Source organism: Tyto alba, unplaced genomic scaffold (genome assembly GCF_018691265.1).
Source record: "Tyto alba isolate M040663 unplaced genomic scaffold, T.alba_DEE_v4.0 Super-Scaffold_1000006, whole genome shotgun sequence".
Classification (NCBI taxonomy): Eukaryota; Metazoa; Chordata; class Aves; order Strigiformes; family Tytonidae; genus Tyto; species Tyto alba.
In genome coordinates, this window is record NW_024881272.1 from 31,685,297 (window position 1) to 31,708,972 (window position 23,676).

General features: G+C 51.1%; 3 protein-coding genes across 3 annotated transcripts; all 3 read right to left on the reverse strand.

Annotated features, from left to right (window-relative positions):
• Window positions 1-820: 820 nt before the first annotated feature.
• On the reverse strand, window positions 821-6,312 carry LOC116964786 (cytochrome P450 2J2-like). The gene is made up of 10 exons (XM_042786263.1): window positions 5,936-6,312; window positions 5,387-5,692; window positions 4,642-4,804; window positions 4,340-4,489; window positions 3,632-3,792; window positions 3,013-3,189; window positions 2,616-2,751; window positions 2,349-2,536; window positions 1,701-1,839; window positions 821-1,159 (listed from the first exon to the last, which is right to left on the reverse strand). Exons 2-10 carry the CDS (start codon window positions 5,573-5,575, stop codon window positions 984-986), a joined length of 1,479 nt encoding a protein of 492 aa, XP_042642197.1. The 5' UTR covers window positions 5,576-5,692; window positions 5,936-6,312; the 3' UTR covers window positions 821-983.
• Window positions 6,313-8,262: 1,950 nt separating this feature from the next.
• On the reverse strand, window positions 8,263-14,179 carry LOC104356817 (cytochrome P450 2J2). Its single transcript, XM_042786100.1, has 10 exons — window positions 13,767-14,179; window positions 13,218-13,523; window positions 12,472-12,634; window positions 12,170-12,319; window positions 11,462-11,622; window positions 10,843-11,019; window positions 10,446-10,581; window positions 10,179-10,366; window positions 9,531-9,669; window positions 8,263-8,989 (listed from the first exon to the last, which is right to left on the reverse strand). The coding sequence occupies exons 2-10, from the start codon at window positions 13,404-13,406 to the stop codon at window positions 8,814-8,816; spliced, it is 1,479 nt and encodes a 492-aa protein (XP_042642034.1). The 5' UTR covers window positions 13,407-13,523; window positions 13,767-14,179; the 3' UTR covers window positions 8,263-8,813.
• Window positions 14,180-16,459: 2,280 nt separating this feature from the next.
• On the reverse strand, window positions 16,460-23,442 carry LOC122152520 (cytochrome P450 2J2-like). The gene is made up of 10 exons (XM_042784897.1): window positions 21,605-23,442; window positions 21,054-21,359; window positions 20,308-20,470; window positions 20,006-20,155; window positions 19,298-19,458; window positions 18,679-18,855; window positions 18,282-18,417; window positions 18,015-18,202; window positions 17,365-17,503; window positions 16,460-16,823 (listed from the first exon to the last, which is right to left on the reverse strand). Exons 2-10 carry the CDS (start codon window positions 21,240-21,242, stop codon window positions 16,648-16,650), a joined length of 1,479 nt encoding a protein of 492 aa, XP_042640831.1. The 5' UTR covers window positions 21,243-21,359; window positions 21,605-23,442; the 3' UTR covers window positions 16,460-16,647.
• Between the last annotated feature and the right edge of the window lie 234 nt (window positions 23,443-23,676).

Below are 23,676 nucleotides of genomic sequence, written 5' to 3' on the forward strand. Positions count from 1 at the left end.
GTTGCTGGAGCTCAGCCCTCTGCCCCCTGGCCACACCAGTCACTTGGTGATGCTGGCAGGTAAACGGGGAGGGTTCAGCATATTCTGAGTCAGGACCCACGACTTCTATAGCTGCAAGTGCAGAAGTTTTAGAGAGAGATCTGTCAGAGCGGTGAGCACTTAATTGCCGTGTCAAGCCCAGGCCTGGTCTCAGTCTTCGATGGTTTCCCTGACTAGTTTACTTGCACTGTCAGGGTCACTTTATCAGTTCTGTAGGAATTGCCTTTGCTGTTGCAGTGCCAAGCTCTCTGCTAAGGGAGGGCAGTGCTGCAGTGATGTGGGTCAGGTGCTGTGCAGCTGCTGTTGCCCCGGTGGGCTTGCAGCCCCCTGCCACCCCCCACCCTGAAATGTGGGGCACGGCTGAAGGCTACAGCCAGTGCTGGAAATCACCTGTGTTGGTCTTTACTCAGCAGCATGCTTCATGCCAAAAATGTTTCAGTAAGCATTTATTGATGCATGAGAAAAATATTAGTGATATTTTTTTTTTAACTGAATACATGTCAGGGGTAAAAAAAAAAAATTAAAAAATGTTGGCAATTAATACCTGTATTAATATTATAAAGCAAGGTCTGGTAGTGCTCTTCCACGGTACAGAGCCTGAACACTGCAGTTTTAAAGTGCTGCCCGTTCTCTTGCCACTGAAGCATGGCCACCCATCATAAAATTAGAACAGCCCCAAGCTCCTCTTTCGCTTACAGCACGGTATGTCAAGCGTAAAAGTGCCCTGGCAGGTCACTGGCTGATCACATTTCTCATGTGATACAGAGTACAAGGTCCCATGTAAAATAAATGATTTTGCAATTGCTTTAGAAGAAACAAACAAACCGCCCAGCCTCTCCCTGGAGCCAGGTGGTCAGTGCCACGGCCCCGGGGAGCCGCCGAGGGCTCGTTTTCATCATCACTGCCAAAGGCTTTTCCCAGCAAGGCCGGTGGCCAAGGCTTCCCTACCGACGCACGGCGCAGATCTTGTAGGGCTGCGGGGCCATGGTCATGCCCAGCTTGAACTGGAGGCTGAGCGTGGTGTCCGGGGGCGCCTGGAAGGTGAATTTCTGGAGCAGAGCCGTGAAGAAGAGGAAGAGCTCGGAGCGGGCCAGCGCCTCTCCCAGACAGGCACGCTTCCCTGCGGAGACAGCCACCCACGGCCCCCTCAGCCTGCGCTGGCTGCTTGGACAAGCTCTGCCGACAGGCAAGGTCTGGCCGTGTCCATGCTGGGAGAGGCAACTTGTTTGAGCTACCAGGGAAGATGTGTGAGGCTGGTGCGGGATGACTGGGGTGCTAAAAGCGATCTCCCCGAGGAAGCTGTTGGCTGGGGTACCCTGTGGTGGCGACAGCGAAGCCCGTAGTGAACTCGGCCGTGTGGGAGCAGGAGCACAGAGCAATGCTCTTGCCTTTGGGGAAGGTGTTTCTAGGGCCTCTGGCCTTTTTATGGTCTTTTAGACATCCTCATCTCTCTTTTGTGCATGTGAGGAAAGACAAGAAAGGGCTCAGGTGTGGCTGCGGTGCTTGGGGGTAGCCACATGCTCGCTGCTTGAGGGGCACCTCCCCAGGTGCAGCCAACATCTGCCCTTTCTGTTGCTATTTTCCTCTGTGTCTCCACTGTGCAGCTGGAAGCCCCATCCCAGTGCCTCAGCACCGAAGCATCAAACCCCAGCAAATCTTACCTACAGAAAATGGCATAAACGACTCCCTTTTCCGGAACTGACCGTCCTTCAGGAAATGCTCAGGGTTAAAAGCGTCAGGGGTTTCCCACTCATTCTTGTCAAACATCACAGAGGTTAAATTTGTGAACATAACTGTGCCCTAAGAGGAGAAAAAGGAAAATCACTTGCACTTTGTCTGTCACTGACACCAGGAGGGGCATTTTTATCTACTATTCTCTTCTTCATGAGGAGCAGCCGCAGTCAAAGTCTGCTGCAATTATTTCTCCAACACCTCTCTGCAGGGCCAGTTTTTTCTACTGCTTGTCTGTTTGGAGGTGCAATGATGATACACCTACATTTTTCCCTCATCAGCATCGTTTTTATCTGCTCCAATCTTGGTCTAAAGTTCCTGTAAAAGCTGTGTGAGATGGGATCTGTGCCTCGACGGTGCATGGGGAGTGTGTCACCCTGCAGCGCTCTGCACCATTCATCGTGCTGGAGAAGGTTGTGTGTCAAAAATAGGTGTTTGCTAGGAGTGAACTCTGGAGAGGGCAGCGATGCTGTGGCTCTGCCCCTCCTGTCTGCACAGGCGGGACCCGGCCTGGGGAATTGTGCCTGGGGAAGTGGGAGCCTCTTGCTAAAGACTCGGTGCTCAGGATTGGGGTTAACCTTTGGTATGTGGAAGCCGTCCAAGACCGTGTCCTTCACCGTCTGTCTTGGCACATTGAAGGGGATGATGTTGCCTTTCCTCTGCACTTCATGGATGACGGCGTTGGTGTAGGGCATATTGTTCCTGTCCTCCAGGGCTGGCTGCCGCGCCTGCCCGATGACCGCATCGATCTCGGCTTGCACACGGGCTGGGGGGAGAGAGCAGGGGTCAGCCATGGTCCAGGAAGAGAAAAACCTTGCTAATCGTAAACCTTTTTCTAACTGTACCTTGAATTTCCGGATATATGGCCATATACAGCAGACCCCAGCGGATGGTTGTGGAAGAGGTCTCGGTCCCAGCAAAGAGCAGTTCGAGCACGCACACCACGAGGTTTTCCTCCTGGAAGCTGCCACCACCGTTGTCCTTCACAAAAAGTTGCGTTAGTGCCCCACAAAGAGCAAGGGCTGCCCTGACATCAGGCTTAGTCTAAGTCAGCCCCGGGGATTTTGGCCGAAGCTGCTGGTACCCTTCACCTCCATCCTGCTGATTTGTGCCCTGAACCTGCTGCACATCCTAAGCTCATAAATGGCCACACAGGCACCTCAGACGGAGAATTTGGACTCGTTTCTCATCCCTCCTGATGTCTAAGCCCCACTGCAGAAGGGTTTGCTCCATGGTACTGACCTTGGCTATCTCCTGCAGGTAGCTGTCGATGAAGTCCCGGCTCTCTGTGGGCTTCCAGTCTTCCTTGTGTTTCTCAATCTTCTCTCTTACGAAACTTTTCAACAACTTCCAGTTTTTAAAAATGGTTTGATGGGATCCAGGGAGGAACTTCATTATAGATGGGAAAGAGTTGTAGAGCTTTGGACACAGAAGGAGAAAGGCAAATTGAATAAAGGACTGAAAAAGCCCTTTTGTTATCAAAATCTGAGGAGCGTGCAATGCTACGCTTACTGAATTGCCACAGTTGGTGGAAAGAGCTCAGCTCCAGAAGAACATTACAAGGAACTGATATTCCAATTGCGGAGCGACTCGTGTGTTGCCTGGCGTGTGTGACAGCAGGCAGATTGGCAGTCAGTGGGCAGGGAAGGTGATGTTGGGTGAGAGAGAGCAACATGAACGTTGCACAGCTTGAAAATAAGACAGAAAGAAATTAGGGGCAAATCTACCCTGTGCAAAGGAACAGGGAGTGACAACGAAGTTTGGTGATGAAAACATCATGAGTTCTGAGGTTGACTCCAGAGAAGAAACTGTGGCCCTGCAAAACTACCCACTGTCTATGTTGGTGGCAGAAGGGGTGTACCTGGGCCATGATGGTCCCGTGGAGGCCAACTGTCTCATTCAACAGCTGCAGCATTTTCTGGAAGTCTTTATCATGGTAGTCAAACCGATTGCCGAAGATGACAGAGCAGATGATGTTTGAAACGGCGTTACTGATTTTGAGCTGAGGGTTGAAAGGATTTCCTGGAGAACAAAAAGGGAATGACCAATTTTCTTCAAGTCTTCACAGGAAAAAGAAAAGAAAACACAGCTGTCAGAGAGAAAATATTCAACAAATATGAGTGAAATGAGTGGCCCCTGATGTGCACCGTCCTGTCTCTCTGCCCTCACCAGCTGGCCAAGCTTGGGTGGGCAGCCCCAGTGGTCCCAGTTCAATGAGGTTATGGCGATGTTTGTGTACTTTGGAAAGCAAGGTCTGCAGAAGAGCAGCCATCAATGGAATTCATTGAAAACCTTGGTGTTTCCATACACGTGGGATTTTCCAGAGGTCTCCGAGAGAGCAGTAGGCTGAAGGTGGGCTATGAATAACACTTTGGGTGTTACCTAGCTTCATTCACCAGTCATTTTGAAGGCCAAACACCTGTAAAAGGGAGCTGGGGTGCTGGCAGGGTGCTAGCATCACTTGCAAGGCGAGGTATTTTTCAGCATGCACTGAAACATGGATGAAATTATAATGGGCCACACTGGTTTCTGCCTTCAGCACAGCATATGAGAGGACCGTGGCACTCACCCTGCTCGTCCTCCAACACATCCACGAGGCACTGGCACTCCTCCTGGATGCGCTCCTCCAGGCCCCTCTTCCCCAAGCCGAAGTTTCGAAGGGTGGACAAGGTGAACCTCCTCTGCTGCTTCCACAAGTGCCCGTTGGAGGATACCAGGCCTGGCAGAAACACCCCACCATAAGCCAAGGAAGATCCCTCCACTGAGGGGAAAAAGCTCCGGGGCTCTTCCTGATCTACAGCTGTCTCAGAACTCTGTGGGGTCAACGCTTTGACCTTACAACTGATACACGTGTCCTGAGGCATAACTCACCTATGCTGCTGAAGACCTCGCTGTTGATAGGGATGTCAGGGCGATCCAGGAAGTTTTCCCCTTGGTTTACAAGAACTTCCTTAACCATCCGCAGCCCATTTACGAACACAAACCATGTGCCGCCCATCTGTACGCTGAAGACTTCCCCATATTTTTGAATAAGCTGGCGTGCAGGGAGAAATAAATAAAAGGGATTTCATTTGCAGTGAATGTGTGTGTCGGGACAGGGACAGCCCTGAGAGAGGATGTGGGTGAAAATGAGAAAAGCTGAGAGCGAGTGGGGGCACCGTGTGTTTGCGCAAATATCTGCTTGATTCTGTCTGATCTTTTTCCTTTCCTCTTTTCCCAGATCACTGATCAGGGGTTGGTGTTAAGTGGTCAAAATCAAGTAAAACTCTCCAGGTTTGATGTTTCAGTCCTGTATTTTTCCAGCTTTTGTTTCACTCCATTCCCAAGCACCCTTCCAGCCTGCTGTCAGACCTACTGGCTCCTGCAACTGTGACTGCACCCGTGGTATCGTGTTGTGCCCTTTGCCCAAAGGATCGCTCCACGCTTGTTCCCCTCGTACCCGGGCAAACTTCATCCACGCTGCTGCCAACACCAACGGAGGGCAAAGCTCCAGCCCAGCTCCTCTGAGTCCTTGTGAGTCCACAGGATTTGGGTTTACCCCTTCCCCACGCTGCAAATATCGCAGAGCAGCAAGCCCCTCCGCCCCCTTCCCAGTGGTGCCCACCACCCCCTGTACCTTCTCCACTAGGATATAGGGATTGCTGAAGTTCATCAGGTGGATGTGCCCCACGAAGGGGAAGGCGAAGGGGCTGGGAGGGAAGTTTTTAGGCTTTCTGTGCTTCATGTAGTGAGCGACGAGCAGGAAAACAACGAGGAAGACAAGAAGCATCTGGATGGAGATGCTGTCCCAGAGGAAGCGCCGCATGGGTGGATGGTGGGGATCCACAGGGACGTGTCTTGCAGCAGGTCAGGACAGATGGAGCTTACGGGGCACCCCCACACCCCTCAGGGACAGGGAGAGATGGGAAACGTGCTGGCGCAGCTGTGGGCACAAGCACAAGACAGCATGGAGGGACCTCTGCTGACCTGGCCTGGAGGCTGTGTTCGGACTCCTGCTTTCCCAGGTTTCAGCAAGGAGCATTTTGAGTAACCCCCTTCTCGATTAAACTCAACCATTTCCTCTGGTCTCATAAAAAATTTAAAAAATTAATACAAACCAAACCACACCCAGCTTCCTCTTCTCCCTCCCGCCTCCCACCTGATCTCTACCCTGTGCTGCCCTCACCGTGCCGCGTCCCAGCGTCGGCTTCGCGGTGCCGGGGAGGCTCCAGCCGCTCCGAGCGCCTTGCGCTTTCCTCGTTGGCAGAAGCTTGTTTGCTGGTACAAAGAGTCCCAGACCAAGCCCCGCGTCAGCGGGGACATCTGAGATAAGGTTGCTCAAACGTTTGACAAACCATCTGACTCATGGGTTAAGGTTTCAGTGCGTCGGGGTGAAGTGGGCTGGAAGCAAACAGCCGTCCAGGATCTGCAGCAGTTTCTAAGCACCGTACTTCTCTGATCTCCGCTGGACAAGCACAAGCAGAGCAACCTGCTCCGGCCATGAGGTTGGTCCTGCCCCGAGCCCTCCAGCCGTCCCTTCCCACCTGCTTTGGCCTTTGAGCCCATAGCCCGTGCAGAAGCCGTGCCCAAAGCCCGACAAAGCTAAGGCAGGTGCTGAAAAGCCAAAGCAGATGCCCAGCTCTGCAGCCTGTGGCCCTTCGGCGGCGGCTGGTAACAGGCTGTGCTGACTCTTACCACCTAAGAGCAGCTCTGAGACAGATCATGCACCCACACCACACCGAATTGTGACGCATGTGCTGTGTTTGACTGTGATAGAGGAGGGGCATTCGCAGCAGCAGTTTGCCATTGCAGCATGCAGCTCTGCCGCGGCCGTCTGCAGTTGTCAGCTGCCACCTCGTGCTCCAGGGGATGATTTGGGTTCATTTTCTCTCTTCTGGGGACATCAGTTGCAGCTGTTGGGGCTGTTCACTGCTGAAGACAAGGCACAGAGACTCAACAGAGCTGCTGGAGCAATGCCATAGGCGTGAGAGCAGAGAATTTGCATAACGTTTACACTTAGGAGGCCTGAAAAGTTAAATCATTGTTTTATTGTGGAACTTAAAGGGGAAACTGAGCACTAATGCTTGCATGAAAAAAGACGCTTTTAATTCCATCAGGAGTTGACTTAGTTCTTGGAACAGATGCTGGGAAAAAATTGCTTCCTCAAAGAGTATTCCAGGAAAAGATTGCTTTCTCCTTGCTTGCTCAGCAGGTGAGCAGGAGCAGGAGGTGGGTGTTATCGGTGTCTCCCAGGAGCTGCAGCTCCCCCTGCCTGGAGGCCCCACCAGGGTCCCATGGTGTAACTGGTACTGGATGGATGCATTTACTGGTGTTAACCACTAGTTGTCAATCCCAGCTGTTTCACCTTGCATGTGGTGGTGTAAAATAATAGTAATTTGTGGCTGGTATTTTCCAAGGGACCCTTTTATTCATTAGACTACGGGGTACAGCAGATTTAGCTGTGCATGGTGTGTTGCTGGAGCTCAGCGCTCTGCCCCCTGGCCACACCAGTCACTTGGTGATGCTGGCAGGTAAACGGGGAGGGTTCAGCATATTCTGAGTCAGGACCCACGACTTCTATAGCTGCAAGTGCAGAAGTTTTAGAGAGAGATCTGTCAGAGCGGTGAGCACTTAATTGCCGTGGCAAGCCCAGGCCTGGTCTCAGTCTTCGATGGTTTCCCTGACTAGTTTACTTGCACTGTCAGGGTCACTTTATCAGTTCTGTAGGAATTGCCTTTGCTGTTGCAGTGCCAAGCTCTCTGCTAAGGGAGGGCAGTGCTGCAGTGATGTGGGTCAGGTGCTGTGCAGCTGCTGTTGCCCCGGTGGGCTTGCAGCCCCCTGCCACCCCCCACCCTGAAATGTGGGGCAGGGCTGAAGGCTACAGCCAGTGCTGGAAATCACCTGTGTTGGTCTTTACTCAGCAGCATGCTTCATGCCAAAAATGTTTCAGTAAGCATTTATTGATGCATGAGAAAAATATTAGTGATATTTTTTTTTTAACTGATGACAAGTCAGGGGTAAAAAAAAAAATTAAAAAACCGTTGGCAATTAATACCTGTATTAACGTTATAAAGCAAGGTCTGGTAGTGCTCTTCCACGGTACAGAGCCTGAACACTGCAGTTTTAAAGTGCTGCCCGTTCTCTTGCCACTGAAGCATGGCCATCCATCATAAATTTAGAACAGCCCAAAGCTCCTCATTCGCTTACAGCGCGGTATGTCAAGCGTAAAAGTGCCCGCAGGTCACTGGCTGATCACATTTCTCACGTGATACAGAGTTCGAGGTCCGCCACACAACAACTTCCTGCTTTTCCCACAACATCTGTGTGCACAGTGCACCAAGGAATGTGCTGTGTCATTACTCAAGAAACAGTGGCATGACCAAAGTCCCACCCACTCATGCATATACATTGAGATAAATACTACACTGAGTTTGTATCCAACTCGGAGGGACGATAATCTGACACCAAATTGGAGGGACAGATCGATGGGTTTGTGTTCTCCCCCCGCCCCACCAGAATCGACGCTTTTGGTAAGATTTATGCCCTCAGCTATGCTAACTAATTACCTGGCAATTAAGTGTGTGATTGCAGTCATTTCTGAGTGTAGTGCTATATAGCCACCTGCAGTTTGTGCATTTATTGTAGGCAATCTCAAAGAATCTGTAGATGTTGCATAAGAATAAACTGTACTGTTGGTGAAGCTGACTGCTTGTTTTGAATGCAACCGGATCTACAGCGTAGGAGCTGTTCCTGCATCTGGTGTCAGGATTATAATCACGGCACTAATTGGAATATCTATTAAGAAATAAATCCAGCTGCCCCTAGCCTCTCCAATATCTGAGGACTGGCTAGAACGCAATCTCTTACCAAAATAATTCGGCACCTTAAATGCAACAACTTGTAAAATAAATGATTTTGCAATTGCTTTAGAAGAAACAAACAAACTGCCCAGCCTCTCCCTGGAGCCAGGTGGTCAGTACCACGGCCCCGGGGAGCCGCCGAGGGCTCGTTTTCATCATCACTGCCAAAGGCTTTTCCCAGCAAGGCCGGTGGCCAAGGCTTCCCTACCGACGCACGGCGCAGATCTTGTAGGGCTGCGGGGCCATGGTCATGCCCAGCTTGAACTGGAGGCTGAGCGTGGTGTCCGGGGGCGCCTGGAAGGTGAATTTCTGGAGCAGAGCCGTGAAGAAGAGGAAGAGCTCGGAGCGGGCCAGCGCCTCTCCCAGACAGGCACGCTTCCCTGCGGAGACAGCCACCCACGGCCCCCTCAGCCTGCGCTGGCTGCTTGGACAAGCTCTGCCGACAGGCAAGGTCTGGTCGTGTCCATGCTGGGAGAGGCAGCTTGTTTGAGCTACCAGGGAAGATGTGTGAGGCTGGTGCGGGATGACTGGGGTGCTAAAAGCGATCTCCCCGAGGAAGCTGTTGGCTGGGGTACCCTGTGGTGGCGACAGCGAAGCCCGTAGTGAACTCGGCCGTGTGGGAGCAGGAGCACAGAGCAATGCTCTTGCCTTTGGGGAAGGTGTTTCTAGGGCCTCTGGCCTTTTTATGGTCTTTTAGACATCCTCATCTCTCTTTTGTGCATGTGAGGAAAGACAAGAAAGGGCTCAGGTGTGGCTGCGGTGCTTGGGGGTAGCCACATGCTCGCTGCTTGAGGGGCACCTCCCCGGGTGCAGCCAACATCTGCCCTTTCTGTTGCTATTTTCCTCTGTGTCTCCACTGTGCAGCTGGAAGCCCCATCCCAGTGCCTCAGCACCGAAGCATCAAACCCCAGCAAATCTTACCTACAGAAAATGGCATAAACGACTCCCTTTTCCGGAACTGACCGTCCTTCAGGAAATGCTCAGGGTTAAAAGCGTCAGGGGTTTCCCACTCATTCTTGTCAAACATCACAGAGGTTAAATTTGTGATCATAACTGTGCCCTAAGAGGAGAAAAAGGAAAATCACTTGCACTTTGTCTGTCACTGACACCAGGAGGGGCATTTTTATCTACTATTCTCTTCTTCATGAGGAGCAGCTGCAGTCAAAGTCTGCTGCAATTATTTCTCCAACACCTCTCTGCAGGGCCAGTTTTTTCTACTGCTTGTCTGTTTGGAGGTGCAATGATGATACACCTACATTTTTCCCTCATCAGCATCGTTTTTATCTGCTCCAATCTTGGTCTAAAGTTCCTGTAAAAGCTGTGTGAGATGGGATCTGTGCCTTGACGGCGCATGGGGAGTGTGTCACCCTGCAGCGCTCTGCACCATTCATCGTGCTGGAGAAGGTTGTGTGTCAAAAATAGGTGTTTGCTAGGAGTGAACTCTGGAGAGGGCAGTGACGCTGTGGCTCTGCCCCTCCTGTCTGCACAGGCAGGACCCGGCCTGGGGAATTGTGCCTGGGGAAGTGGGAGCCTCTTGCTAAAGACTCGGTGCTCAGGATTGGGGTTAACCTTTGGTATGTGGAAGCCGTCCAAGACCGTGTCCTTCACCGTCTGTCTTGGCACATTGAAGGGGATGATGTTGCCTTTCCTCTGCACTTCGTGGATGACGGCGTTGGTGTAGGGCATGTTGTTCCTGTCCTCCAGGGCTGGCTGCCGCGCCTGCCCGATGACCGCATCGATCTCGGCTTGCACACGGGCTGGGGGGAGAGAGCAGGGGTCAGCCATGGTCCAGGAAGAGAAAACCCTTGCTAATTGTAAACCTTTTTCTAACTGTACCTTGAATTTCCGGATATATGGCCATATACAGCAGACCCCAGCGGATGGTTGTGGAAGAGGTCTCGGTCCCAGCAAAGAGCAGGTCGAGCATGCACGCCACAAGGTTTTCCTCCTGGAAGCTGCCACCACCGTTGTCCTTCACAAAAAGTTGCGTTAGTGCCCCACAAAGAGCAAGGGCTGCCCTGACATCAGGCTTAGTCTAAGTCAGCCCCAGGGATTTTGGCCGAAGCTGCTGGTACCCTTCACCTCCATCCTGCTGACTTGTGCCCTGAACCTGCTGCACATCCTAAGCTCATAAATGGCCACACAGGCACCTCAGACGGAGAATTTGGACTCGTTTCTCATCCCTCCTGATGTCTAAGCCCCACTGCAGAAGGGTTTGCTCCATGGTACTGACCTTGGCTATCTCCTGCAGGTAGCTGTCGATGAAGTCCCGGCTCTCTGTGGGCTTCCAGTCTTCCTTGTGTTTCTCAATCTTCTCTCTTACGAAACTTTTCAACAACTTCCAGTTTTTAAAAATGGTTTGATGGGATCCAGGGAGGAACTTCATTATAGATGGGAAAGAGTTGTAGAGCTTTGGACACAGAAGGAGAAAGGCAAATTGAATAAAGGACTGAAAAAGCCCTTTTGTTATCAAAATCTGAGGAGCGTGCAATGCCACGCTTACTGAATTGCCACAGCTGGTGGAAAGAGCTCAGCTCCAGAAGAGCATTACAAGGAACTGATATTCCAATTGCGGAGCGACTCGTGTGTTGCCTGGCGTGTGTGACAGCAGACAGATTGGCAGTCAGTGGGCAGGAAAGGTGATGTTGGGTGAGAGAGAGCAACATGAACGTTGCACAGCTTGAAAATAAGACAGAAAGAAATTAGGGGCAAAACTACCCTGTGCAAAGGAACAGGGAGTGACAACGAAGTTTGGTGATGAAAACATTACGAGTTCAGAGGTTGACTCCAGAGAAGAAACTGTGGCCCTGCAAAACTACCCACTGTCTATGTTGGTGGCAGAAGAGGTGTACCTGGGCCATGATGGTCCCGTGGAGGCCAACTGTCTCATTCAACAGCTGCAGCATTTTCTGGAAGTCTTTATCATGGTAGTCAAACCGATTGCCGAAGATGACAGAGCAGATGATGTTTGAAACGGCGTTACTGATTTTGAGCTGAGGGTTGAAAGGATTTCCTGGAGAACAAAAAGGGAATGACCAATTTTCTTCAAGTCTTCACAGGAATAAGAAAAGAAAACACAGCTGTCAGAGGTAAAATATTCAACAAACATGAGTGAAATGAGTGGCCCCTGATGTGCACCGTCCTGTCTCTCTGCCCTCACCAGCTGGCCAAGCTTGGGTGGGCAGCCCCAGTGGTCCCAGTTCAATGAGGTTATGGCGATGTTTGTGTACTTTGGAAAGCAAGGTCTGCAGAAGAGCAGCCATCAATGGAATTCATTGAAAATCTTGGTGTTTCCATACACGTGGGATTTTCCAGAGGTCTCCGAGAGAGCAGTAGGCTGAAGGTGGTCTATGAATAATACTTTGGGTGTTACCTAGCTTCATTCACCAGTCAGTTTGAAGGCCAAACACCTGTAAAAGGGAGCTGGGGTGCTGTCAGGGTGCTAGCATCACTTGCAAGGCGAGGTATTTTTCAGCATGCACTGAAACATGGATGAAATTATAATGGGCCATACTGGTTTCTGCCTTCAGCACAGCATATGAGAGGACCGTGGCACTCACCCTGCTCGTCCTCCAACACATCCACGAGGCACTGGCACTCCTCCTGGATGCGCTCCTCCAGGCCCCTCTTCCCCAAGCCGAAGTTTCGAAGGGTGGACAAGGTGAACCTCCTCTGCTGCTTCCACAAGTGCCCGTTGGAGGATACCAGGCCTGGCAGAAACACCCCACCATAAGCCAAGGAAGATCCCTCCACTGAGGGGAAAAAGCTCCGAGGCTCTGCCTTATCTACAGCTGTCTCAGAACTCTGTGGGGTCAACGCTTTGACTTTACAACTGATACACGTGTCCTGAGGCATAACTCACCTATGCTGCTGAAGACCTCGCTGTCGATAGGGATGTCAGGGCGATCCAGGAAGTTTTCCCCTTGGTTTACAAGAACTTCCTTAACCATCCGCAGCCCATTTACGAACACAAACCATGTGCCGCCCATCTGTACGCTGAAGACTTCCCCATATTTTTGAATAAGCTGGCGTGCAGGGAGAAATAAATAAAAGGGATTTCATTTGCAGTGAATGTGTGTGTCGGGACAGGGACAGCCCTGAGAGAGGATGTGGGTGAAAATGAGAAAAGCTGAGAGCGAGTGGGGGCACCGTGTGTTTGCGCAAATATCTGCTTGATTCTGTCTGATCTTTTTCCTTTCCTCTTTTCCCAGATCACTGATCAGGGGTTGGTGTTAACTGGTCAAAATCAAGTAAAACTCTCCAGGTTTGATGTTTCAGTCCTGTATTTTTCCAGCTTTTGTTTCACTCCCTTCCCAAACACCCTTCCAGCCCGCTGCCAGACCTACTGGGCTCCTGCAACTGTGACTGCACCCGTGGTATCGTGTTGTGCCCTTTGCCCAAAGGATCGCTCCACGCTTGTTCCCCTCGTACCCGGGCAAACTTCATCCACGCTGCTGCCAACACCAATGGAGGGCAAAGCTCCAGCCCAGCTCCTCTGAGTCCTTGTGAGTCTACGGGGTTTGGGTTTACCCCTTCCCCACGCTGCAAATATTGCAGAGCAGCAAGCCCCTCTGCCCCCTTCCCAGTGGTGCCCACCACCCCCTGTACCTTATCCACTAGGATATAGGGATTGCTGAAGTTCATCAGGTGGATGTGCCCCACGAAGGGGATGGCGAAGGGGCTGGGAGGGAAGTTTTTAGGCTTTCTGTGCTTCATGTAGTGAGCGACGAGCAGGAAAACAACGAGGAAGACAAGAAGCATCTGGATGGAGATGCTGTCCCAGAGGAAGCGCCGCATGGGTGGATGGTGGGGATCCACAGGGACGTGTCTTGCAGCAGGTCAGGACAGATGGAGCTTACGGGGCACCCCCACACCCCTCAGGGACAGGGAGAGATGGGAAACGTGCTGGCGCAGCTGTGGGCACAAGCACAAGACAGCATGGAGGGACCTCTGCTGACCTGGCCTGGAGGCTGTGTTCGGACTCCTGCTTTCCCAGGTTTCAGCAAGGAGCATTTTGAGTAACCCCCTTCTCGATTAAACTCAACCATTTCCTCTGGTCTCATAAAAAATTTAAAAAATTAATACAAACCAAACCACACCCAGCTTCCTCTTCTCCCTCCCGCCTCCCACCTGATCTCTACCCTGTGCTGCCCTCACCGTGCCGCGTCCCAGCGTCGGCTTCGCGGTGCCGGGGAGGCTCCAGCCGCTCCGAGCGCCTTGCGCTTTCCTCGTTGGCAGAAGCTTGTTTGCTGGTACAAAGAGTCCCAGACCAAGCCCCGCGTCAGCGGGGACATCTGAGATAAGGTTGCTCAAACGTTTGACAAACCATCTGACTCATGGGTTAAGGTTTCAGTGCGTCGGGGTGAAGTGGGCTGGAAGCAAACAGCCGTCCAGGATCTGCAGCAGTTTCTAAGCACCGTACTTCTCTGATCTCCGCTGGACAAGCACAAGCAGAGCAACCTGCTCCGGCCATGAGGTTGGTCCTGCCCCGAGCCCTCCAGCCGTCCCTTCCCACCTGCTTTGGCCTTTGAGCCCATAGCCCGTGCAGAAGCCGTGCCCAAAGCCCGACAAAGCTAAGGCAGGTGCTGAAAAGCCAAAGCAGATGCCCAGCTCTGCAGCCTGTGGCCCTTTGGCGGCGGCTGGTAACAGGCTGTGCTGACTCTTACCACCTAAGAGCAGCTCTGAGACAGATCATGCACCTACACCACACCGAATTGTGACGCATGTGCTGTGTTTGACTGTGATAGAGGAGGGGCATTTGCAGCAGCAGTTTGCCACTGCAGCATGCAGCTCTGCCATGGCCGTCTGCAGTTGTCAGCTGCCACCTCGTGCTCCAGGGGATGATTTGGGTTCATTTTCTCTCTTCTGGGGACATCAGTTGCAGCTGTTGGGGCTGTTCACTGCTGAAGACAAGGCACAGAGACTCAACAGAGCTGCTGGAGCAATGCCATAGGCGTGAGAGCAGAGAATTTGCATAATGTTTACACTTAGGAGGCCTGAAAAGATAAATCATTGTTTTATTGTGGAACTTAAAGGGGAAACGGAGCACTAATGCTTGCATGAAAAAAGACGCTTTTAATTCCATCAGGAGTTGACTTAGTTCTTGGAACAGATGCTGGGAAAAAATTGCTTCCTCAAAGAGTACTCCAGGAAAAGATTGCTTTCTCCTTGCTTGCTCAGCAGGTGAGCAGGAGCAGGAGGTGGGTGTTACCGGTGTCTCCCGGGAGCTGCAGCTCCCCCTGCCTGGAGGCCCCACCAGGGTCCCATTGTGTAACTGGTACTGGATGGATGCATTTACTGGTGTTAACCACTAGTTGTCAATCCCAGCTGTTTCACCTTGCATGTGATGGTGTAAAATAATAGTTATTTGTGGCTGGTATTTTCCAAGGGACCCTTTTATTCATTAGACTACGGGGTACAGCAGATTTAGCTGTGCATGGTGTGTTGCTGGAGCTCAGCGCTCTGCCCCCTGGCCACACCAGTCACTTGGTGATGCTGGCAGGTAAACGGGGAGGGTTCAGCATATTCTGAGTCAGGACCCACGACTTCTATAGCTGCAAGTGCAGAAGTTTTAGAGAGAGATCTGTCAGAGCGGTGAGCACTTAATTGCCGTGGCAAGCCCAGGCCTGGTCTCAGTCTTCGATGGTTTCCCTGACTAGTTTACTTGCACTGTCAGGGTCACTTTATCAGTTCTGTAGGAATTGCCTTTGCTGTTGCAGTGCCAAGCTCTCTGCTAAGGGAGGGCAGTGCTGCAGTGATGTGGGTCAGGTGCTGTGCAGCTGCTGTTGCCCCGGTGGGCTTGCAGCCCCCTGCCACCCCCCACCCTGAAATGTGGGGCAGGGCTGAAGGCTACAGCCAGTGCTGGAAATCACCTGTGTTGGTCTTTACTCAGCAGCATGCTTCATGCCAAAAATGTTTCAGTAAGCATTTATTGATGCATGAGAAAAATATTAGTGATATTTTTTTTTTTAACTGATGACAAGTCAGGGGTAAAAAAAAAAATTAAAAAACCGTTGGCAATTAATACCTGTATTAACATTATAAAGCAAGGTCTGGTAGTGCTCTTCCACAGTACAGAGCCTGAACACTGCAGTTTTAAAGTGCTGCCCGTTCTCTTGCCACTGAAGCATGGCCATCCATCATAAAATTAGAACAGCCCAAAGCTCCTCATTCGCTTACAGCGCGGTATGTCAAGCCTAAAAGTGCCCTGGCAGGTCACTGGCTGATCACATTTCTCATGTGATACAGAGTTCGAGGTCCGCCACACAACAACTTCCTGCTTTTCCCACAACATCTGTGTGCACAGTGCACCAAGGAATGTGCTGTGTCATTACTCAAGAAACAGTGGCATGACCAAAGTCCCACCCACTCATGCATATACATTGAGATAAATACTACACTGAGTTTGTATCCAACTCGGAGGGACGATAATCTGACACCAAATTGGAGGGACAGATCGATGGGTTTGTGTTCTCCCCCCCCCCCACCAGAATCGACGCTTTTGGTAAGATTTATGCCCTCAGCTATGCTAACTAATTACCTGGCAATTAAGTGTGTGATTGCAGTCATTTCTGAGTGTAGTGCTATATAGCCACCTGCAGTTTGTGCATTTATTGTAGGCAATCTCAAAGAATCTGTAGATGTTGCATAAGAATAAACTGTACTGTTGGTGAAGCTGACTGCTTGTTTTGAATGCAACCGGATCTACAGCGTAGGAGCTGTTCCTGCATCTGGTGTCAGGATTATAATCATGGCACTAATTGGAATATCTATTAAGAAATAAATCCAGCTGCCCCTAGCCTCTCCAATATCTGAGGACTGGCTAGAACGCAATCTCTTACCAAAATAATTCGGCACCTTAAATGCAACAACTTGTAAAATAAATGATTTTGCAATTGCTTTAGAAGAAACAAACAAACCGCCCAGCCTCTCCCTGGAGCCAGGTGGTCAGTGCCACGGCCCCGGGGAGCCGCCGAGGGCTCGTTTTCATCATCACTGCCAAAGGCTTTTCCCAGCAAGGCCGGTGGCCAAGGCTTCCCTACCGACGCACGGCGCAGATCTTGTAGGGCTGCGGGGCCATGGTCATGCCCAGCTTGAACTGGAGGCTGAGCGTGGTGTCCGGGGGCGCCTGGAAGGTGAATTTCTGGAGCAGAGCCGTGAAGAAGAGGAAGAGCTCGGAGCGGGCCAGCGCCTCTCCCAGACAGGCACGCTTCCCTGCGGAGACAGCCACCCACGGCCCCCTCAGCCTGCGCTGGCTGTTTGGACAAGCTCTGCCGACAGGCAAGGTCTGGCCGTGTCCATGCTGGGAGAGGCAGCTTGTTTGAGCTACCAGGGAAGATGTGTGAGGCTGGTGCGGGATGACTGGGGTGCTAAAAGCGATCTCCCCGAGGAAGCTGTTGGCTGGGGTACCCTGTGGTGGCGACAGCGAAGCCCGTAGTGAACTCGGCCGTGTGGGAGCAGGAGCACAGAGCAATGCTCTTGCCTTTGGGGAAGGTGTTTCTAGGGCCTCTGGCCTTTTTATGGTCTTTTAGACATCCTCATCTCTCTTTTGTGCATGTGAGGAAAGACAAGAAAGGGCTCAGGTGTGGCTGCGGTGCTTGGGGGTAGCCACATGCTCGCTGCTTGAGGGGCACCTCCCCGGGTGCAGCCAACATCTGCCCTTTCTGTTGCTATTTTCCTCTGTGTCTCCACTGTGCAGCTGGAAGCCCCATCCCAGTGCCTCAGCACCGAAGCATCAAACCCCAGCAAATCTTACCTACAGAAAATGGCATAAACGACTCCCTTTTCCGGAACTGACCGTCCTTCAGGAAATGCTCAGGGTTAAAAGCGTCAGGGGTTTCCCACTCATTCTTGTCAAACATCACAGAGGTTAAATTTGTGATCATAACTGTTCCCTAAGAGGAGAAAAAGGAAAATCACTTGCACTTTGTCTGTCACTGACACCAGGAGGGGCATTTTTATCTACTATTCACTTCTTCATGAGGAGCAGCTGCAGTCAAAGTCTGCTGCAATTATTTCTCCAACACCTCTCTGCAGGGCCAGTTTTTTCTACTGCTTGTCTGTTTGGAGGTGCAATGATGATACAACTACATTTTTCCCTCATCAGTATCGTTTTTATCTGCTCCAATCTTGGTCTAAAGTTCCTGTAAAAGCAGTGTGTGAGATGGGATCTGTGCCTCGATGGCGCATGGGGAGTGTGTCACCCTGCAGCGCTCTGCACCATTCATCGTGCTGGAGAAGGTTGTGTGTCAAAAATAGGTGTTTGCTAGGAGTGAACTCTGGAGAGGGCAGCGACGCTGTGGCTCTGCCCCTCCTGTCTGCACAGGCGGGACCCGGCCTGGGGAATTGTGCCTGGGGAAGTGGGAGCCTCTTGCTAAAGACTCGGTGCTCAGGATTGGGGTTAACCTTTGGTATGTGGAAGCCGTCCAAGACCGTGTCCTTCACCGTCTGTCTTGGCACATTGAAGGGGATGATGTTGCCTTTCCTCTGCACTTCATGGATGACGGCGTTGGTGTAGGGCATGTTGTTCCTGTCCTCCAGGGCTGGCTGCCGCGCCTGCCCGATGACCGCATCGATCTCGGCTTGCACACGGGCTGGGGGGAGAGAGCAGGGGTCAGCCATGGTCCAGGAAGAGAAAACCCTTGCTAATTGTAAACCTTTTTCTAACTGTACCTTGAATTTCCGGATATATGGCCATATACAGCAGACCCCAGCGGATGGTTGTGGAAGAGGTCTCGGTCCCAGCAAAGAGCAGGTCGAGCATGCACGCCACAAGGTTTTCCTCCTGGAAGCTGCCACCACCGTTGTCCTTCACAAAATGTTGCGTTAGTGCCCCACAAAGAGCAAGGGCTGCCCTGACATCAGGCTTAGTCTAAGTCAGCTCCAGGGATTTTGGCCGAAGCTGCTGGTACCCTTCACCTCCATCCTGCTGACTTGTGCCCTGAACCTGCTGCACATCCTAAGCTCATAAATGGCCACACAGGCACCTCAGACGGAGAATTTGGACTCGTTTCTCATCCCTCCTGATGTCTAAGCCCCACTGCAGAAGGGTTTGCTCCATGGTACTGACCTTGGCTATCTCCTGCAGGTAGCTGTCGATGAAGTCCCGGCTCTCTGTGGGCTTCCAGTCTTCCTTGTGTTTCTCAATCTTCTCTCTTACGAAACTTTTCAACAACTTCCAGTTTTTAAAAATGGTTTGATGGGATCCAGGGAGGAACTTCATTATAGATGGGAAAGAGTTGTAGAGCTTTGGACACAGGAGAAGAAAGGCAAATTGAATAAAGGACTGAAAAAGCCCTTTTGTTATCAAAATCTGAGGAGCGTGCAATGCCACGCTTACTGAATTGCCACAGCTGGTGGAAAGAGCTCAGCTCCAGAAGAACATTACAAGGAACTGATATTCCAATTGCGGAGCGACTCGTGTGTTGCCTGGCGTGTGTGACAGCAGGCAGATTGGCAGTCAGTGGGCAGGAAAGGTGATGTTGGGTGAGAGAGAGCAACATGAACGTTGCACAGCTTGAAAATAAGACAGGAAGAAATTAGGGGCAAAACTACCCTGTGCAAAGGAACAGGGAGTGACAACGAAGTTTGGTGATGAAAACATTATGAGTTCTGAGGTTGACTCCAGAGAAGAAACTGTGGCCCTGCAAAACTACCCACTGTCTATGTTGGTGGCAGAAGAGGTGTACCTGGGCCATGATGGTCCCGTGGAGGCCAACTGTCTCATTCAACAGCTGCAGCATTTTCTGGAAGTCTTTATCATGGTAGTCAAACCGATTGCCGAAGATGACAGAGCAGATGATGTTTGAAACGGCGTTACTGATTTTGAGCTGAGGGTTGAAAGGATTTCCTGGAGAACAAAAAGGGAATGACCAATTTTCTTCAAGTCTTCACAGGAAAAAGGAAAGAAAACACAGCTGTCAGAGATAAAATATTCAACAAATATGAGTGAAATGAGTGGCCCCTGATGTGCACCATCCTGTCTCTCTGCCCTCACCAGCTGGCCAAGCTTGGGTGGGCAGCCCCAGTGGTCCCAGTTCAGTGAGGTTATGGCGATGTTTGTGTACTTTGGAAAGCAAGGTCTGCAGAAGAGCAGCCATCAATGGAATTCATTGAAAACCTTGGTGTTTCCATACACGTGGGATTTTCCAGAGGTCTCCGAGAGAGCAGTAGGCTGAAGGTGGTCTATGAATAACACTTTGGGTGTTACCTAGCTTCATTCACCAGTCATTTTGAAGGCCAAACACCTGTAAAAGGGAGCTGGGGTGCTGGCAGGGTGCTAGCATCACTTGCAAGGCGAGGTATTTTTCAGCATGCACTGAAACATGGATGAAATTATAATGGGCCATACTGGTTTCTGCCTTCAGCACAGCGTATGAGAGGACCGTGGCACTCACCCTGCTCGTCCTCCAACACATCCACGAGGCACTGGCACTCCTCCTGGATGCGCTCCTCCAGGCCCCTCTTCCCCAAGCCGAAGTTTCGAAGGGTGGACAAGGTGAACCTCCTCTGCTGCTTCCACAAGTGCCCGTTGGAGGATACCAGGCCTGGCAGAAACACCCCACCATAAGCCAAGGCAGATCCCTCCACTGAGGGGAAAAAGCTCCGGGGCTCTGCCTTATCTACAGCTGTCTCAGAACTCTGTGGGGTCAACGCTTTGACCTTACAACTGATACACGTGTCCTGAGGCATAACTCACCTATGCTGCTGAAGACCTCGCTGTCGATAGGGATGTCAGGGCGATCCAGGAAGTTTTCCCCTTGGTTTACAAGAACTTCCTTAACCATCCGCAGCCCATTTACGAACACAAACCATGTGCCGCCCATCTGTATGCTGAAGACTTCCCCATATTTTTGAATAAGCTGGCACGGAGGGAGAAATAAATAAAAGGGATTTCATTTGCAGTGAATGTGTGTGTCGGGACAGGGACAGCCCTGAGAGAGGATGTGGGTGAAAATGAGAAAAGCTGAGAGCGAGTGGGGGCACCGTGTGTTTGCGCAAATATCTGCTTGATTCTGTCTGATCTTTTTCCTTTCCTCTTTTCCCAGATCACTGATCAGGGGTTGGTGTTAAGTGGTCAAAATCAAGTAAAACTCTCCAGGTTTGATGTTTCAGTCCTGTATTTTCCCAGCTTTTGTTTCACTCCCTTCCCAAACACCCTTCCAGCCCGCTGCCAGACCTACTGGGCTCTTGCAACTGTGACTGCACCCGTGGTATCGTGTTGTGCCCTTTGCCCAAAGGATCGCTCCACGCTTGTTCCCCTCGTACCCGGGCAAACTTCATCCACGCTGCTGCCAACACCAACGGAGGGCAAAGCTCCAGCCCAGCTCCTCTGAGTCCTTGTGAGTCTACGGGGTTTGGGTTTACCCCTTCCCCACGCTGCAAATATTGCAGAGCAGCAAGCCCCTCCGCCCCCTTCCCAGCGGTGCCCACCACCCCCTGTACCTTCTCCACTAGGATATAGGGATTGCTGAAGTTCATCAGGTGGATGTGCCCCACGAAGGGGATGGCGAAGGGGCTGGGAGGGAAGTTTTTAGGCTTTCTGTGCTTCATGTAGTGAGCGACGAGCAGGAAAACAACGAGGAAGACAAGAAGCATCTGGATGGAGATGCTGTCCCAGAGGAAGCGCCGCATGGGTGGATGGTGGGGATCCACAGGGACGTGTCTTGCAGCAGGTCAGGACAGATGGAGCTTACGGGGCACCCCCACACCCCTCAGGGACAGGGAGAGATGGGAAACGTGCTGGCGCAGCTGTGGGCACAAGCACAAGACAGCATGGAGGGACTTCTGCTGACCTGGCCTGGAGGCTGTGTTCGGACTCCTGCTTTCCCAGGTTTCAGCGAGGAGCATTTTGAGTAAACCCCTTCTCGATTAAACTCAACCATTTCCTCTGGTCTCAGAAAAAAATTAAAAAATTAATACAAACCAAACCACACCCAGCTTCCTCTTCTCCCTCCCGCCTCCCACCTGATCTCTCTACCCTGTGCTGCCCTCACCGTGCCGCGTCCCAGCGTCGGCTTCGCGGTGCCGGGGAGGCTCCAGCCGCTCCGAGCGCCTTGCGCTTTCCTCGTTGGCAGAAGCTTGTTTGCTGGTACAAAGAGTCCCAGACCAAGCCCCGCGTCAGCGGGGACATCTGAGATAAGGTTGCTCAAACGTTTGACAAACCATCTGACTCATGGGTTAAGGTTTCAGTGCGTCGGGGTGAAGTGGGCTGGAAGCAAACAGCCGTCCAGGATCTGCAGCAGTTTCTAAGCACCGTACTTCTCTGATCTCCGCTGGACAAGCACAAGCAGAGCAACCTGCTCCGGCCATGAGGTTGGTCCTGCCCCGAGCCCTCCAGCCGTCCCTTCCCACCTGCTTTGGCCTTTGAGCCCATAGCCCGTGCAGAAGCCGTGCCCAAAGCCCGACAAAGCTAAGGCAGGTGCTGAAAAGCCAAAGCAGATGCCCAGCTCTGCAGCCTGTGGCCCTTCGGCGGCGGCTGGTAACAGGCTGTGCTGACTCTTACCACCTAAGAGCAGCTCTGAGACAGATCATGCACCTACACCACACCGAATTGTGACGCATGTGCTGTGTTTGATTGTGATAGAGGAGGGGCATTCGCAGCAGCAGTTTGCCATTGCAGCATGCAGCTCTGCCGCGGCCGTCTGCAGTTGTCAGCTGCCACCTCGTGCTCCAGGGGATGATTTGGGTTCATTTTCTCTCTTCTGGGGACATCAGTTGCAGCTGTTGGGGCTGTTCACTGCTGAAGACAAGGCACAGAGACTCAACAGAGCTGCTGGAGCAATGCCATAGGCGTGAGAGCAGAGAATTTGCATAACGTTTACACTTAGGAGGCCTGAAAAGTTAAATCATTGTTTTATTGTGGAAGTTAAACTATTTTCAAGGAGAATCTTTTTTTACCCCTGGCTTTTAAGCACACTTAAGCTTGAGCCTGTGGAGATGCACATGTTCCCCTTCACTTACATGAGGTATTCTATTCAAAAAATTAATCAAATTAATGCCTCCTGCCGTTCTTGTATGAGATTATTGCATTTAAAATTTGTTTTTGTTTTTTATCCCAACTTATAAAAAAAAAAGAAAAAGAAGGATAAGAAAAAGAGAAAGACTTCAATCATTTTTTCTCTCCATGAGCAGGGAAGGAAATACCAAAGTAACAAGGAAAGGCAAGTTTGATATGGAAGAGGGAAGAGATCAACATTTGTTTGATAAGGCAGTGCAAATAATACAAGTTGTAGCCACATACCTGAAGTCAAACTTACAGCAGAGCCAATAAAAAAATGGAGAGAAACCAGTGCCTAGTCCTGAGTGGCTTTGAAAACTTCATAGGTGAAAAAAAGTCTACAGAGCTTTATGTTCTCTCTTTTAGAAATTAAAAAAAACAAAAAGAAAACAAAACAAAACAAAAAAAACACCAAAAAAACCAACCCAACCACGGGAGCCTGTAACTATGAAGCATTAATTAAAAACGGAATAGGATTAAAATGATCAGTTAGAAGGACAGCTCAGTGACAAAATCCCTGTGTGCCCGGCGTGGCAGGGATGTGATGTGCAAAGGACTCTCCCATGTGGCATAAATCTGCCACTGCACAGTGATTGCTTTGTAGTGCAGCAAAGGCAGTTATTGCCAGAGATGGAGGCTAAAGACAGTGGAAATGAAACTTGAGTTAATCCTCTTTTCCTGTTAACTATTCAGTATCCTACGTGGGTGCTCATAGAAAAGTCACTTATGCGAGGTGAAAAGAAAAAAAAAGAGGAAAAAAGCCAATCTTTGCTATGGCTGTATGCCAACAGAAGCACACAGGAGACAGCATTTCTAAGCATTAATGCTTGGTCTCATCAATGGAAAAATTCTCTATTTAATTAACTATTTTCCAAAGAGACCCTGGTGTCGGCAGAAACAGTGTCTCCATCACGGAGGGTGATGCCCCCAGCCCACCTCCTTGGCCCCGTGCTATGGACATGCCTGTGGTACGTGCCCACAAATCTTTATCAGAAATAGAGGGGAAGTGGCAAGCTTGTGACTTCCCACCACAAAGCCTCTGCGCCAACATTTCCTTCCTGCTGGCCA

What these genes read in the sequence shown, in the direction of transcription:
- LOC116964786 (XM_042786263.1), bottom strand. Translation starts at nt 5,575, where the DNA reads ATGCGGCGCTTCCTCTGGGACAGCATCTCCATCCAGATGCTTCTTGTC. An exon ending in ACGGGACCATCATGGCCCAG is followed by an intron (nt 3,190 to 3,631) that starts GTACACCCCTTC and finishes CTGTGTCCAAAG; the next exon opens with CTCTACAACTCTTTCCCATC. An exon ending in ACCTGCAGGAGATAGCCAAG is followed by an intron (nt 2,752 to 3,012) that starts GTCAGTACCATG and finishes CTTTTTGTGAAG; the next exon opens with GACAACGGTGGTGGCAGCTT.
- LOC104356817 (XM_042786100.1), bottom strand. Translation starts at nt 13,406, where the DNA reads ATGCGGCGCTTCCTCTGGGACAGCATCTCCATCCAGATGCTTCTTGTC. An exon ending in CCTATATCCTAGTGGATAAG is followed by an intron (nt 12,635 to 13,217) that starts GTACAGGGGGTG and finishes CCTGCACGCCAG; the next exon opens with CTTATTCAAAAATATGGGGA. An exon ending in ACGGGACCATCATGGCCCAG is followed by an intron (nt 11,020 to 11,461) that starts GTACACCTCTTC and finishes CTGTGTCCAAAG; the next exon opens with CTCTACAACTCTTTCCCATC.
- LOC122152520 (XM_042784897.1), bottom strand. Translation starts at nt 21,242, where the DNA reads ATGCGGCGCTTCCTCTGGGACAGCATCTCCATCCAGATGCTTCTTGTC. An exon ending in CGAGGTCTTCAGCAGCATAG is followed by an intron (nt 20,156 to 20,307) that starts GTGAGTTATGCC and finishes TGTTTCTGCCAG; the next exon opens with GCCTGGTATCCTCCAACGGG. An exon ending in GTTTATGCCATTTTCTGTAG is followed by an intron (nt 16,824 to 17,364) that starts GTAAGATTTGCT and finishes CTGTCTCCGCAG; the next exon opens with GGAAGCGTGCCTGTCTGGGA.